Below are 15,761 nucleotides of genomic sequence, written 5' to 3'. Positions count from 1 at the left end.
TGACGCTGGTGCCATTGGACTTGGCAGGGTACTTAATTCCCTACAATATTTATAGACATTGGCCTGATTACGACAAAGCTGTCAACAGCTTCTGTCACCACATATAAGGCAATTGCTTTGTTCATTTACAAAATGGCATTTTGTGGATTTTTAAGGATATTTGTCTTTTATTACTATATATTTGAAGACATTTGGAGACATGTGAGAATGCGTCTCTATTTCCTTTTTTTGAAAGGAAATTGAGAGAGAGAGAGAAATAGTGAAAAAGAGAGAGCAAGAGAGAGAGTGAGAGTGAGAGAGAGAGAGAGCGAGAGAGTGAGAAAGAGAGAGAGAGAGAGAGAGAGAGAGAGCGAGTGAGAAAGAGAGAGAGAGAGAGAAAGAGACAGAGAGAGAGAGAAAGAGAGCGAGAGAGTGAGAAAGAGAGAGAGAGAGAGAGAGAGAGAGAGAGAGAAAGAGAGAGTGAGAAAGAGAGAGAGAGAGAAAGAGAGAGAGAAAGAGACAGAGAGAGAGAGAAAGAGCACGAGAGAGAGAGAAAGAGAGAGTGAGAAAGAGAGAGAGAGAGAGAGAGAAAGAGACAGAGAGAGAGAGAAAGAGCACGAGAGAGTGAGAAAGAGAGAGAGAGAGAGAAAGAGAGAGTGAGAAAGAGAGAGAGAGAGAAAGAGACAGAGAGAGAGAGAGAGAAAGAGACAGAGAGAGTGAGAAAGAGAGAGAGAGAGAGAGAGAGAGAGAGAGAGAGAGAGTTTAGAGCTATACTATATTCGGAGCTAGAAAAAGGGAAGGGGTAAAGTGCTATATAACCCCGTCATTGATAAATCATCTCTCTTCTGTACGCTTTCATTTACACCAGTATGTATTGATCTGTAACTCAACATAAAATCAGCAAAAAAAAAATCATTATTAGTCAAATATAAAAGACAAAAAGCAGAGATGCCTCATATACTATTTATCTGAACTAATACAAAGTGACACATTTGTCCAGTTTGCTGACAAAGAATCCATCTATAACCTCATCTATAACCCATCTAGTACCTGATGTTGTCAATCAGCTGTTGATGTTCCTCAGTGATCAGTATCTCAGGCAGTGTGGATGCCAGCTGCTCCACATCCCTCTCTGAAGCGTATTGCTTCAACAGGTCAAAAAGCCTCTCCTTCACCACTGGCTCGTCACCTAAAATCTCCTCAACCTGATAACCGAGGAGACATAAAGGATATCATTGGCAAGAGTGCCAGTAAGCATTACTTTAGTTTCTTCATGCAAAAAAATGTTTAGCGTTCATCCTAAAACCAAAGAACTTGATTTGAAAAAGGGGAAATTTCATAAATTAGAGACAAAATCATCTCTTTGATGAGTTGCAAGTTAAATATTGTAAGTTAAATATTGCAAGTCACCACCACAAGTCCTGTCCTAGCATATAATGGAGGGAAGTAGTACTGACCTTCTTGTTAAACTCCAGTGCTTTGTGTTTGCGGTCCTGACGAACTATATCTCCACTCTGGTACGTCTCTTTCATACTGCTGCTGGTGCGTTTTTGCCAACGGTTCATTCTGAGCACGCCAAGGCGCAATGTCCGCCCCTGAGATGCCTTAATCATGGCTGCCGCCATTTCATGGTGCTTCACTGGAATTCCATTCACCTCCATCACATAGTCCCCTGCCCGTAACCCACTGCGGCCTGCTGGAGAGTTAAGCATGCAGTCCTCCACCAACAAGGGGCAATCTCCAACAATAGTGAAGCCAAAACGACCGTCAGGCCCTGGAGTGATGTCCAACTGTGAAGTAACACAATGAAAAGTAATGTCCATGGAATCCTTCAGCTACATCTACAGATTATGTTTGATACTTTTTAGTGAAATCACACTGCAATAATCATAAAACAATGCACAATTCTAATAACGTTAGTGACCTGTTCGATGCGGGACACGACCCCAATGCTTGGAGGTACAGTTTTGAGGGTTTGGGCCAAGGCAATGAGGGCTTTAGTGCTGAGAGAGGCGACGTTCTGGCCATCAATTTCTAACACCTGGTCACCAGGCTGCAGACCTGCCATATAAGCACTGCTGCCCTCCACCACAGAGAGGATGTAGCTAGGTCCATCTCCACCTAGATTGAATCCAAAGTCCTCAGGCCAGCCCTGGTTGTTTGCTGGAAGGGCCATTTCTGTTGGGGAAGGGTAATATTAACACATAGGTTTGTCATTAAACTTTTTCTAATTTTCATGCAATTTCAGAAAAATGAGAAAATCTTTTATCTGAAAATGTGCATGCAATGTAGAAATGTACCAATCATTTTGTACTATAATTTTAAAGTTTTACAGGAAACTTTGATATGTAATAAATACACACTAAAGGTTCAACCCCAGTGACAAAGAAAGCATAGTTTACTACTGTCTACTAGTTTACTACTAGTTTTCCAAGCTCCTATTCAGTATTCTGTTTTAATACAGCTTACTCTTTGTCCTAATATTATTCTTTAAATATGCATTACATTATAATAAGGACTTCTTAGGCATTTGGAATCGCCTTCGGTGTCATGATCTGTATTTCTATTGCACTGTGGCACATGTACTCCTCCTTTACTCACTAATTTTTCTACCTAGATAAAAAGCAAAACTAGGTTTATTAACTAGGTCTTGTATTAAAGAGTGTGCTGATTAGCCTAGCTTGCTTGCCAAATAACAAAGCTAGCAGGTTACATAAGCTTGATACATTAAGATTAGTGTTACATTAGGTGGCACTATTTTACTCTGTTAGTGACTTCTGGCAATCATATGACTGTTATATTACTAAAACCTGAAATCAAGGAAGATATGTTAATTTGTAAGTGTATTTCATGGTTAATTCTAGAGTTTAATGGTTTTCAAACACTAACTGTACTTATAGCATCACTTTTGCTGAGAAGCATAAACAAACATGTTTTCAGTTTTGCAAAAATCTTGGAAGTAGCCATGTGAGACTAACTGAGAGCAAGAAAAAGACAAGTCTTATGAGGATCAAGACCAAGTCAAGATTTAGTGCAAACTAAAGCAAAAATAAATAAAGAGCAATAAAAAGAGCATTAAATCTTCAGGGAGAAATCTAACCTTTTTTTCAAACTTTGCGTATATTTAAAAAAAAAAAAGGACAAATCAGACAAGACTATATTTACCGAGACCTGTTTCCAAGCACAAATGCCAATAAAATGAGAGAAAAGTCTAAGTCAATAGAGAAAATGTCTCAAAGCCAGCACTGAGCCCTACTGCCCTACTTAGCCTTCAAAGTTAGTGACTAGTAAATAGTGATTTTGAACTGTCAATGTTAACACTGTAACAGACAAGTGCTTTAGTATACTGTATATATGAAATTAAGCAAATATCTAGACAACAATGCATTACAATATTTCATATAGTTAATAGGTCTACTGATAACAGCTTTTTACAAAGATGGTGTTCTAAATCTGGTCAGTGGGAGTCTAATTGCAAAGTGACAAATGATGAATATGTATGTAGAAATCTCTATGTGAATGGAGCAAGGTTCATATACCGATGTTTAAGGGGAAGTCCCTGAGCACTTGAGGATTTGGGTCTGTGAAGAGAAACAGCAAATGTCATATAACAAAAAGACACAAGCATTCAAATCAATCAATACAAAGCTAAAAGTCCTATCAGGGCTTCAAATACAATAATCCACCCTTAATTTGGTCAGTTATAAAATAGTGTTTAGTGTTTATTCATTCACAGCATAATTTGCATAATATCATTAAACACACACAGCTTTTTTTTTTGTCTGTATCTCTAAAGCCCCCAGTAGAGCTCTTGCCCTCATTCTTGTACTGCAGTCAGTCTCTGACAGAGAATTACACTGAAACCCGCCCAAATCATTTTTATATGCTATTTGTGTGTATTAAGAACAGTACCTTCTTAAAGTAAAACATTACAGCTTGTGTGAATTATGAATGAAACTTCACTGTATATAGAGCAAAAGTTCACAACAGTTTATAGCTGGGAATATTTTAAATATATATCTAACCTATATAAATACTTTTCTGGATGTGTTGATTGTGTATACATTAGCATATAATATTCCAGATACAGACACTGGATAACAACTCCATAAAAATGATCTTTACTTTAAAATATGAATAACATACTTATTCCCAAGCCCAGTGCAGACTAGTATACAAATTGTGGGCATTTTCCTGGATGATACAACTAAATATAACTTGCTGCAATAAGGCATTCACTAAAATAAATAACAGCACAAATAAGAAAAAATAATCAGACAATTACAGTCGACTGCAGAAAGGAATCAGCATTAAGATGAAGAATAAGCAATTAGGTCACACAATACACTTCTACAAGGGGTTTCAATTTCAGTGTTCATTACAACCACAAATAATCGCTCCCATACACAGCCCAGTTTAGCTGCAACCAACATATCAGCACAGAAAACTCAATCCCTTGTGACATGTACTGCCTCTTAGCAGTGAGCCTACATAAGAAACAGAGTAAAATAAATAAAAGACAAACTTACAGAAGTCCTTGGAGGCGCTGCGGGAACCTGAACGGCTTTGGCGGAGTGAAAAGCGGCCCTTCTGGCTCTTCAGAAATCTTCTCATCATGGTTGCAGGTGTGTTATTTTGGGGTTTGTATCAGAGTTAGTGTGGGAAACCCAAGGGCCAGAAGGAAGTCAGCTCAGTCAACTGCCAAACACTTAAAACCATTTACAAAATCTATCAAAGCTCCACCAAATTTGCATCTTAAGCCCAGGATAATCTGTGGTGAAGAACGGAGTGCGTAGGAGAACATAGACACGGTCTTTCCAAGCAGGGCTGTGCATCCTCTACTAAGTTTGTCTAGCTCTGGCCCTCATGCAGAGCACTGATCAGAAATCTGGGACATGCTAGCTGGGTCCTGTAATGACTCTTTTGCGAGGAAAAAGGTACTGCGAAGCCCTATTTTTCTATAAATACCTCCCAACCCCTCCTCTCTCTCTCTCTCTTTCTACTTCTTGTGGCTCTGGTCCTCTCAGAGGGCTAAGGACTGACCCAGAAAAAAAGCTGGTACTTCTGGTGAAGGACAGCATTCAATGGATAGACAAAGTGAGACAGCAAGAGGGGAAAGATCTGTTCCTAGGTCATGATCAAGCATGCCCTCAGTTAACATTAAGCACATTTCATGTTTATAAGCAGTATAACTGCTACCCATGTTTCTGATAACATGCTAAGGCCAGTGATGCACAAACCCCTATTTTTATCCACACACTAAAAGCATTTCTAATTGTTTGGCCTTCTATTGTAACTGTGTCACATGCCACTCATAATTGATAAAACTATATATAAATAAGGGGGGCAAGGTGGCTTAGTGGTTAGCATGTTTGCCTCACATCTCCAGGGTTGGGGGTTCGATTCCCGCCTCGTGTGTGTGGAGTTTGCATGTTCTCCCCGTGCCTCGGGGGGTTTCCTCCGGGTACTCCGGTTTCCTCCTCCGGTCCAAAGGCATGCATTGTAGGTTGATTGGCATCTCTGGAAAATTGTCCGGTGTGTGCGTGTGTGCGTGCGTGCGTGCGTGCGTGCCCAGCGATGGGTTGGCAGTCCGCATCCTGCCTTGATGCCCAAAGACGCCTGGCACAGGCTCCCCGTGACCTGAGAAGTTTGGATAAGCGGTAGAAAATGAATGAATTAATAAATATATTAAAAAAATCTACTCTATAATATGTTCTTTAAAAGGGTTGTACAGTAGCAAAGAACAATCATTTGTAGCAATAATATGTCTGTTTCCTTTGCTTAGGAAAAATTGAGACTTAGACTGATTAAGATTTCACTTGGGTTTACAATAAACCCAAGATCACTGATTTGCGGTGTCAAGTACCAACCATCTGGCACACACTGTCGGGTTCAGGTTAGTTATGTCATTAACACATACTGTAGATATGTAGATGGGTTTATACATAGCTAGCTACTTTCATCTTAGCCTCATAGTCTTCAGTCTTCTTTCTATACCGAAATGTATATAATAAAATACACTAAGTACATCTACCAAATGCTGCAAATGTAAATATAATGCAGCATATGATCAAATATAGTGCATTATAATCACATATTCCTGCACTTAAGTGTCTGGATTCCTTTATTCCTCAGGAACCAAAACATTCTATTCTAATTTTTGTCACATTTTTAAAGTTTCCATTTAACACACCCTCATATATAACATAGTCCCTTTTGTTACACCAAGACAAGCAATGTGCAGGGAAGGCTTCTTTGCCCATTAAGATGTGTACTGTACTGTTTGCTTCTTGGAAGGTTTCATCATTGTTGCAAGACAAAACACACACTCACATGAAGTCATTAATTCACCTTGTTAATGTTTCTTGAAATTTTTCCAGTTTCTGGAGCCTGTGCCTATCGTTGCCTCGGGTTCCTTTTCTAAGCTGACCAGAGTGGAAAGCAGTATGGTATCTGCAATGATAGATCATCTGCCTCAAGGTTTTTGCCATACCGAGATGCCTTTCTGCTTATCACAGGTATAGAAAAAGGGTTATTTATAACTCCCAAGTGGACTAACAGAAAATCTCCCACCTTGTAAAACCGATGTCTCCCAACATCATCACAGCCATCACATCACATGGCTGGGTATCCAAAAGACTCGATACCCTCTCTGCCCTGTCAATCACATTGACACCAGCTAATTCTGGGCATCTGTCGTGAATAGCACTTTCCTCCATGTGTTATACTGCCTTGTGACAATCCATGAGCAGAGGTTTCATTATAGTTATATATATGCAGCTGAATGGCTTTATATATCAGTGAAAACATGTTAAGCACCCAGTGGGCAGTGGACATTTGATAGAGAAATGCAGGGAACTGAGTGGCGATCTAAAATAGTTTGGCATTTCCTCTCTAAACAAGACAGTTCTGCCATAAAACCAACACTTTTTAAATTTATTTTACACATGAAATATTGTGAAATTTGTACAGTATTGTGAGAGATAATCCTGGCAGTTCAACATTCAGGAACTGGCCATAGAGATCGCATTTTCTCTACTCTGAAGTTTAATGTGAACACCAGCTGAACTCAGTGGACTTTTTTTTTTTTTTGCTTGCTTGCTTCAAAACACCTTTCAGAAGCCTCAGCACATCCAAACTTACAGAGAGAACATACAAGGGCAATGATGTGTTAGAATCACAATCAACAAACTACCTCTGCCATCTCTTTATTTAGGAATATGTTTACCTAATTTTTGTAGTTTTGTAATATATGCATTTTTAATGAACATAACTCATTGCCACATTTCACAAGTCGCCAGCCTCTGGGCACTTTAATAGTTAAAAAATAATAATAGCATCATACTATAGACAGCATATGTGAGGACCCTGAAGGGGTAATAAAAACGATCCATCAAATCCTTGGCAACAGCTCATATAGTAATAACCTGACAGGAGGGAAGAGTAGAGGGGAGTATTGGTGGGGGGTGGGCGAGTTGGGTAACCAAGGGCAGGGTGAGAAATGTCTGGCATGGCCCAGATCTGCCTGGCCAGTGATTCTCCTTACTCACCACCCATGTCTTGCTGAAAGCCCAGTTGTGAGAGGTCAGATACAAAAAAGGATCAAATCCCGTCTCATAACTCATAGACTCTCTTGTACATGAAGTTTGCAGGATTGACAGCTCAGAGACAGCAGAACATATCCATCAATCTCACACCATACACTTCAAACACACAAAAACAACAAAATACATAGTTTGAGAACTTGGCAGTGTGTATTGGAGAGAAAAAAACAGCAAACTGGAAGAACAATGGAGTGAGTAAGAAGCATGGCTTCATTGAGAGAAGCAAGAACATCCAACACCAACGTTAAAGCCATGCCCCAGCCGATAACATTCACTGCTTCCATCTCGAATAAATAAAATATACACAGAAAACAACATACTTTATAATACAAAAACCATGCGATGTAACTGTTTTTAGGGAGGAGACAGGATAATTTGGTATAACTGCAGATAAGACACAATAAGTTCAACCAAATAATCTAGTGTCTTATGCATTATATCATTATATGCAAGTCAAAAAACCAAAACAGGTTCATTAGCCTCCTTTTGTTAAGTGCAAACAATTGAAAATAATCAATCAATATAAGGCATAAGAGAGGAGAAACTGCTACAGGTTTTGGGTAACAGTCAGAAGGTCCTTTGCTTAAGATTAGCCAGTTTTATGAGATGTACTGTTACTCTGTCAGACTACTACAACGGTCTGAATCTCCATCTCATCGGAGGACGCGATGACATAATGCTCGTCCTGCTCCATTGCTGTAGAGCCTTCGGTGGAGGATGTGGTGTTCAGGAGGGCGCCGTTGCTGATGGCGCTGGCGAGAGTTATGGCCATCTGCTCGGTGAGGCTCTCCGGCGTAGCAATGGTGATCGTGTCGCCGGTGTCAAAAACACCAGGTTTCTCGTTTTCTTCCACATTACGCACAATGATCTGCTGTCCACCGTGTGCCTGATTTACAACCTGCTGCACCACCTTCATGATTTGACTGTCCAACTGCAAAAAAAATAAAATCCAAGAAAAACTATTTAAAAAAAATTATGTAATAATAGTTCGCAAATATATCATTTCCCTACTGATTAAATGGTCTGTAAAGATACTACTACTAATAATAGTAAGAATAATGAAAGTGCATTGGGTGAATAGAATCGATATACACATTTAAAACAATTTGGATAACCAAAAACCTTCATAGACTTCAACTGAAAGTTCCCCAGCCTGCTACTGAGATTTGAACGTAATATCGATAAATTATGGCATAAAACAATTTACTGACAAGAATTGATTGACAAGAAAGTATTCTTACTTGGTTATGATCATCATGAGCAACAGACACCTCCTCTGCTTGGGCCGTCTCCTCAGCTGACGTCTGTACATAAACAGTAATCAGACAGCTGTTCAGTCTTTTCAGCAAGGTAAACCATATAAGCCAAAATATAGTATTTTAAATGGTTTATTAAAAGTGGCACTACACTTGAAATTATTTCTCCAACGTGAAACTTTCTCCTTCGTTAACATGAAGTTCGGGGATAACTAACATATTCGACAACCCCTAGGCTCTTTAAATATAAACATAAATATGGAGTTGATGGTATGCAGCTGTAAAAAAAATGGAGAGGTTTGTTTAAAAGACAAAAGATGTTGCGGCCACTTTTAGGGATGTCCTTATAACTATCCCTAAAACAATCAAAAAAATAAACCCACAATGTGAGGGGAATGAGGGTTAAAAACCGATGACAGCACTTTAATCTGCTTGACTGTAGCTTATTAAAACACTCTTGTGGACAGACAAGAAAATGTGATCCAAGCATGCAGCGTCACAAACTGCCACTTTTTGAATCACAGCATTATTATACCAGTGAAATGCACACGAAGGTTTTAGTACAAAAACAAGTGACGAGAGCTATACAAGTGAAATGTCCACTGATGGCTCCTTTTATAAGTATATGAAAAAGTTTAATTATGCAGTAAACTCACTCCTATGATGTACTCCTGAGTATCAGCCACCACAGAGGAAAACTCCACCAGCACAGCATGGGGATCGTCAGCAATGATGGTGGCTGCCATACCGTCTATATGCTCCTGTTCCTCAGAGCTCAGCGACGACTCCGGCTCTGGCTCCTGGACTGCAGAACATCCCCCTGACACAACAAACACACCTTTTTTTCTAAGCTTTGGGAGTATATACTCAAATACATACATACAATAGTGTATGTGTGTGTGTGAACCATTTTCACATTACCTTTTGATCGTATATGGCGATTGAGAGTGCCGTGCTCTGCAAATCCACGGCCACACTTGGAACACTTAAAAGGTTTTTCTCCAGTGTGGTGGCGAATGTGACGCACCAGAGCACCTTTCTCCCGAAAAGCCCGAGAGCATTGTGAACATGCATAGGGTTTGTCCTCCCCATGCGTGCGCTGATGCACCTGGAGTGCATTCTGAAATGAGAACGGGCCAGTTATTACTTAGAATTGGATTTTTTTTTTAATCCAAATCTATGCCTGCATGTGAAACATTGCTGTAACCCGATATTAACGTTAACAAGCACCTGTTGTCATCTTTAATCACTAAAACACTCTTTAAATATCATTAATAAAGACAGTGGCTACTGCTAAGCACTCAATCTTTAGATGTAATTCCACTCTAACTCACCTTGGTCTTGTAGCTCTTGTTGCAGAGGTTGCAGTGGTGTGGTCGGTCATTGGAGTGTGCCCTCATGTGCTCACGTACATGCCCGATAGCCTTAAACATCTTGCCGCACTCGCCACACTTGTACCTACGCTCGGTCACGTGCATCTCCATGTGCTTCTTCAGCATGTAGCCCGTCAAGAACTCCTTCTGACAGGTCACACACTTGAAAGGCTTATAGCCTGCCAAGAAAATAGCAATTCCATCAGACAAAGGATAAGTAATTCCAGTATAATTTGCAAAGTCTAAATAAAATGTTTAATGACAAACACTGCCTATGAACAGCCATTTCGATGCGATCGCAGAAAGTTTCGAGAACTGTTTTCATTAAGGTTAAAACATACCAGCATGCCCTTTGACGTGGATGCGCAAGTGTGACGCTGTCCTAAATGTCCGATCACAGTGAGAGCATTTGTGCGACTTTGAAATGGAGGTTTCCATCTCTTTCTCTGAAGTCTCCTTCAAAGCATAGAATAAAAACAGAGTGGTCAGAAAGATACCGTAATCTATAGGAAATGTAGAGTTTCCGTCTCCTCAGATTTTGAGCAGTCGATTTCTCCTAGTGAAAAAGGACAGTGTCTGAATCTCTGTTATGTCTCTCACTCACCAGAGTCTCTGCCTCCACCTCCACACATTCCTCGGTCACCTGAATCTCTGGGACTCTGCCCTCAGCCTCAGGATTCTGCAGGACCTCTTTAGGCGACTGGGCTTCTGCCTGCTCTGCTGCCTCTGCAGCTTCGGTCTCCAGAGCAATGCCCGAGTTAATGATGGCTTGGCAGATTAGACTGTCTCCTTCTGTAACAGCTTCAGCTACAGGCTGTGATACCACCTGTTCAGAACAGGACACCATACCGTTTTTACACAGGATACAGTGTAATAAAGCCATCTATGCCTAAACACATCATATATGCACCTTGTACCATCCCTACAATGGTACAGAGTGTATGTAGAATGCACCAAAGGGCCGGTGGGAGGTGTATGGAGTGAGTTAATAAGAAAACATACACAACCGTCACTTTAAGATAAATCAATCAACCTCTCTGCAGTTTTTATTTTTAATCCAATGAGGAGGGGGGGAAAAAAAAAATTTTTTTGGGGTGTATTGTTAAGTTATGAATTATAGATTTCATGAAAGTAAGAAAAGCATAATAATTATATAAACTATTGAAACTGTGCAATAGTGAGACCTTTAGGGGGTCATTTATAAATGATCTAACAATAAGTAAAACTGATCGTAATTGATTAAATAACTGAAAACTAACCGAGTCAAAAGGATGAAACAAAATGTATGGAATAAATCTTAAATTCACTTAAATAAAATAAATAAATAAATAAATAAAAAAGCAGCACCCTTTGGCATTATTTGTATACCTCCACATAAGGACATTTTAGGAAGTGTATGTGCATGGATTTAAGATCATTTTATCTTTCATTTTAACAACAAAAAAAACCCCATTAATTTTAAAGCAAGTTCCAGCAAATAACCTGATGAACTTGTCCAAGGTCTTGTACCACCTGGATATGAACAGCATCTTGGACTGTCTGCACCACACTGACCACAGGTAGCGGCTGCTCTTTCTCAGCGAGTACAGGAGGCTGCTGCTGCTGCACTTCTACAGTACAACACAACACCACAACTCAACAATCAGCCAGACTGCACCAGAGCAAATACTGTTCCTCCTATATCCAAATGCAAAACAAAAAGCGGACACAAAAGCACAAAAAGGAGTTGTTTTTTACCTGTGCAAACACCATCCTTGGTGAAGAGGATCTCTTTGCACTGGCTGTAACGGATCTTCTCTGTACATGGGGTCAGCGACTTCAGGTGTCTTGTCAGTGCACCAGACTCTCTGAAAGAGAGGCCGCACTGATTGCACTGATAAGGCCGCTCATCTAGGGAAGGAAAAATAAATAAAAAATCAAATGCATTAGATCAGAGTTGTCTTCCAATAATTCATCTTGCAATGACTTTAAATAATACAAAACAGAAATTAGTGAAAGCCATATAAAGAAGTAATTCTCTGTGTACCTGTGTGCCGTCTGTTGTGGCGAATCAGAGAGCCTTTGGTTCGGAACGCAGTGTCACAAAGGTCACACTTAAAGTCCTTCCTGTCTGTATGGATGGACAGATGTGTCCTCAAGATATTTGCCTACACACAGACACAGAGAACAAGTAAGCCATCAAAGTAATCATGGCAAGGCTTGCATTCTTGCCCACATTAGTAATGTAGTAATGGATGATTCTGCCTAAATGCATCATACCGTTTTGAAAGTCTTCTCGCACACGAGACAGACATAGCGCCCGTCCTCGTTCAGCTTGAGAGAAGCTTTATTATGATCTGAACCGTCTCTGTCTTCAGACTCGCCGTGGTCTTTTCCCAAGTGGCCTGTCCTTATGTTTGTGGTAGTTAACCTGCCACCTCCCTCATCTATGAAAAGCACGAGAAATTCTCTAATACCAATCAAGTATTTTGAACTAAGTATTAAATTATTTCTATCACATTTAAGGCCTCAAATACTATACTCCATTCCTTTCTGGACTTAGAGCATCTAGTGCCTTACCCACTGAGGATCTTTCTGCATCATTAGCCAGCTCTTCATCTTGATCATCTTTCACCTGAGGAACAGTAAAGGCACAACTTTGAACAACACGAACCAGACTATGAAGCGACAGAATCCTTTTTTCTACTCATTCTGCAAGTTTTTATGAAAATAAAGATTAAGTGACTGAAGAATAAGCAAGGGTTAAACCTACCTGTGAGTCCTGTAAAGGACGCTTACAGATACGACTAAGCTTGTGCTGAATGAAGATCTCCAAAGCTGAAAATTCCTCGCCACATCGCCCACATTTGTGAATATCTTCATCTGTCAAAAACAAGCCGATTCAGTATGTTAGACCAAACTAGCGGTGTTTAAGGAGGCATGTGAGAATATACAAGTACATACTATCTATACTTACTGACTAGCTCATTTGTAATGCATTAACCAAAAACAACCACTAATCAATTGTTTTAAAAAAGGGAACCAGTAACATTAAATGATGGTTAAATAATTAGTGATCGTTTCTGCTAGTCTCCAGTTAGCAGTGCATAAACCACTCAAAATGCAGGCGAGTCTTGTTTGTTACATCCTCTGCAAAATAAATCGCTGTAATGCGGTAATGACCCAACCACCACCATTCATTTATTTTATACTTTTTCTAAAATAGATGATACATTTATGTTTCTCAAGACAGCAGTAACACAAAGCTGTAAGAAATGTCAACAAGCGGACACATTTATACCAAAGCTACCAATATGATTGTGCTGTGAATAAACCATTTGATATAAACAGTAATCATTTACCTTTATATTTATGGCATATTTAGCAGACAGTCTTATCCAGAGTGACTTACATTTTATTTTAAATTATACAACTGAGGGTTAAGGGCCTGGCTCAGGGGCCCAGCAGTGGCAGCCTGGTGGACCTGGGATTCGAACTAATGACCTTCTGATCAGTAATCCAATGCCTTAACCACTAGGCTACGTTCTACTGATTGGGGTGAAGAGAGGATGACTAGCAGCGTAGCACCTGATAGGCTAGTCAGTAACCTACAAAATGTACATGTAGGTATGAAGTAGATGTAATTATTAATAAAACAGGCCATTAAATATACGTAACTCCTCAAATCACTGAAAAAGAAGTTAAAATCGCTGATAAATAACATTCTATTCTCTTATTCGACTTCACATAACTGCAGCACCGAAGCTACTTAGCCAGTTAGCATAAGCAACATAACACCCAAATATCATCTAGATATCGTCAACGAATTAAATATTACCTATGCTTAAAAAAACATACAACATACACGTTACAACTAATGATACGGTGACCCGTATGTGTATATATATATATATATATCTGTAAGAATGCCGTCTAAGAAATTAGCAATCTAGCTATTAGCACGTTACCACAGCAACTCTGTTAGCTTAGCTAACCCTAGCATGCTAGCGAGAAAAGTATTCGAGGTCCATAGCAAGCTTACTGACAGCAAGACAAGACACGACAAAGAACGTAAAAATATCTAAATATACACGTTTCAGTCATCAAATGCAGGTCATTTTTGACTACCTTCATCTCCCAGGGTGGTTTGAATGGTGATGATGCTTCCATGCTGCGTTTGGCCGATAAGCGATTCTGCCGTATTATTACTTTCTTCAGTCATGTCGTTCTTGCTCTCCGTCTCTGTCGCAACGCTGCTGCAGAAACAACATGGCGGATTTACGACCTCGTCGTCATAACAACAAAAGGGCAGGGACAAGGCAGAGTTTTTTTTGTTTGTTTTTTTTGGTTAATTGTATTTTTGTACTGCAGAAATGTGACCTGCAGTTTTCTTATTTAACTCAAGAAGTACTAACTTATTAAATAATTTATAACAATATAATAATATAATAATATAATTCTTCTTCTTCTTCTTCTTCTTCTTCTTCTTCTTCTTCTTATTATTATTATTATTATTATTATTATTATTATTATTAAATAAGTCCTTCATGTGAGTGGAGAATCACAATACAATCTCCACATCACACAATGATTCATTTGTTTTGGGCTCTAAATCATTCCTAAAAAAAAAAAAAAACTACTAACTACATTTTAGATATTATTTTAGTTTTTAAAAACTTTTTTACATATAATAATCATATAGAAAAACATATAAAATCTGATTGCTCTGTTGTCATGCACCTGTAATCACAGGAAGAAAACAGTTTGCTGTATTATATTGTGATTGGTCTTCTTGCAAATGTAAGATTCAGGCTTCGGCATACATTTTTTATGAACAGAAATGATCATTGGCCCGAGCTGCTTTGCTACAAGGCAGTCAGTGAACTCCAGGTTTATTTAAAATGGGGTACTCATTAAACAAATAGATTTTATTCTTAAACACACACACAAAATTTGGGAAACTAACAAAGGGTTTAAAATTTAACTAGTTCTCACAAATACATCCCTGGTGAAAATCCAGCTTGATCTGAGCAGCTAGCTGCCAATAAAGCACAGACCGAGTTCGAGCTGGTCTTTGGCAGCTGGGATAAAGCTGGAAGACAGGAAATAGGTTCTGTATTGCTGCTACTAAAGTTACTATAATAATAACACAATGATAAAATGTCAAACATTTATTGGTTTAGTAAAAGTGTGACTGATAATGTAATAGGGAAACTGGAAAATAACTTAACAGCTGGGAAAGCTCGTCTTAGCCATCTGTGCTTTGGCAGCGTGTAGCTGTTAATACCATAAATAATAAAAAATTCTAAGATAATATAGACTACCAATTGACAAGGTGCTATATGAATGTACATTTTCAAAAATTAGTGAGAAATGCTTGTCAAGATGGACCGGTTACAGTCCTGACACATTAAAACCCTGGTGAGAAAGGCTCATCAGCATCTTTACACCTTAGATGCTTAAAAAACTTTAAATAGCCTTTCAAGTTGCCAAGTAACTTTTACACCTACACCAGGGAAGCATCACACCATTGCACTGAGCTCCACATCCTGCAGTCTATCTACAGCGAG

At 39.2% G+C, this 15,761-nt stretch overlaps 2 protein-coding genes across 3 annotated transcripts in view; both read right to left on the bottom strand.

Moving 5' to 3' along the window:
- LOC113639472 (sodium/myo-inositol cotransporter 2-like) overlaps positions 1 to 5,178 on the bottom strand; it is a 38,969-nt gene extending 33,791 nt beyond the window's left edge. The window contains exons 1-5 of the mRNA XM_027141326.2: positions 4,509 to 5,178; positions 3,519 to 3,560; positions 1,904 to 2,157; positions 1,437 to 1,769; positions 1,030 to 1,184 (exon numbers count right to left, since the gene is read on the bottom strand). Of these exons, the coding sequence (XP_026997127.1) occupies positions 1,030 to 1,184; positions 1,437 to 1,769; positions 1,904 to 2,157; positions 3,519 to 3,560; positions 4,509 to 4,596 (872 nt within the window). The 5' untranslated portion in view covers positions 4,597 to 5,178. The remainder of the gene's footprint in view (positions 1 to 1,029; positions 1,185 to 1,436; positions 1,770 to 1,903; positions 2,158 to 3,518; positions 3,561 to 4,508) is intronic.
- Positions 5,179 to 7,264: 2,086 nt separating this feature from the next.
- Positions 7,265 to 14,477, bottom strand: e4f1 (E4F transcription factor 1). Of its 2 annotated transcripts, none has more exons than XM_027141757.2 (14): positions 14,320 to 14,477; positions 12,965 to 13,074; positions 12,772 to 12,826; positions 12,472 to 12,638; positions 12,239 to 12,359; positions 11,950 to 12,102; positions 11,695 to 11,822; positions 10,817 to 11,038; positions 10,554 to 10,668; positions 10,174 to 10,391; positions 9,761 to 9,959; positions 9,496 to 9,659; positions 8,825 to 8,887; positions 7,265 to 8,514 (listed from the first exon to the last, which is right to left on the bottom strand). In XM_027141757.2, exons 1-14 carry the CDS (start codon positions 14,411 to 14,413, stop codon positions 8,206 to 8,208), a joined length of 2,118 nt encoding a protein of 705 aa, XP_026997558.2. In that variant the 5' UTR covers positions 14,414 to 14,477; the 3' UTR covers positions 7,265 to 8,205. The 2 variants fall into 2 exon arrangements, with proteins under 2 accessions (XP_026997558.2, XP_026997559.2); XM_027141758.2 differs by having other exon boundaries at positions 11,725 to 11,822.
- Positions 14,478 to 15,761: the final 1,284 nt, after the last annotated feature.

This window comes from Tachysurus fulvidraco, chromosome 15 (assembly GCF_022655615.1).
Source record: "Tachysurus fulvidraco isolate hzauxx_2018 chromosome 15, HZAU_PFXX_2.0, whole genome shotgun sequence".
NCBI lineage: Eukaryota > Metazoa > Chordata > Actinopteri > Siluriformes > Bagridae > Tachysurus > Tachysurus fulvidraco.
Note: the sequence above shows the minus strand (reverse complement) of the source record. Positions and strands in the feature narration are given on the sequence as shown.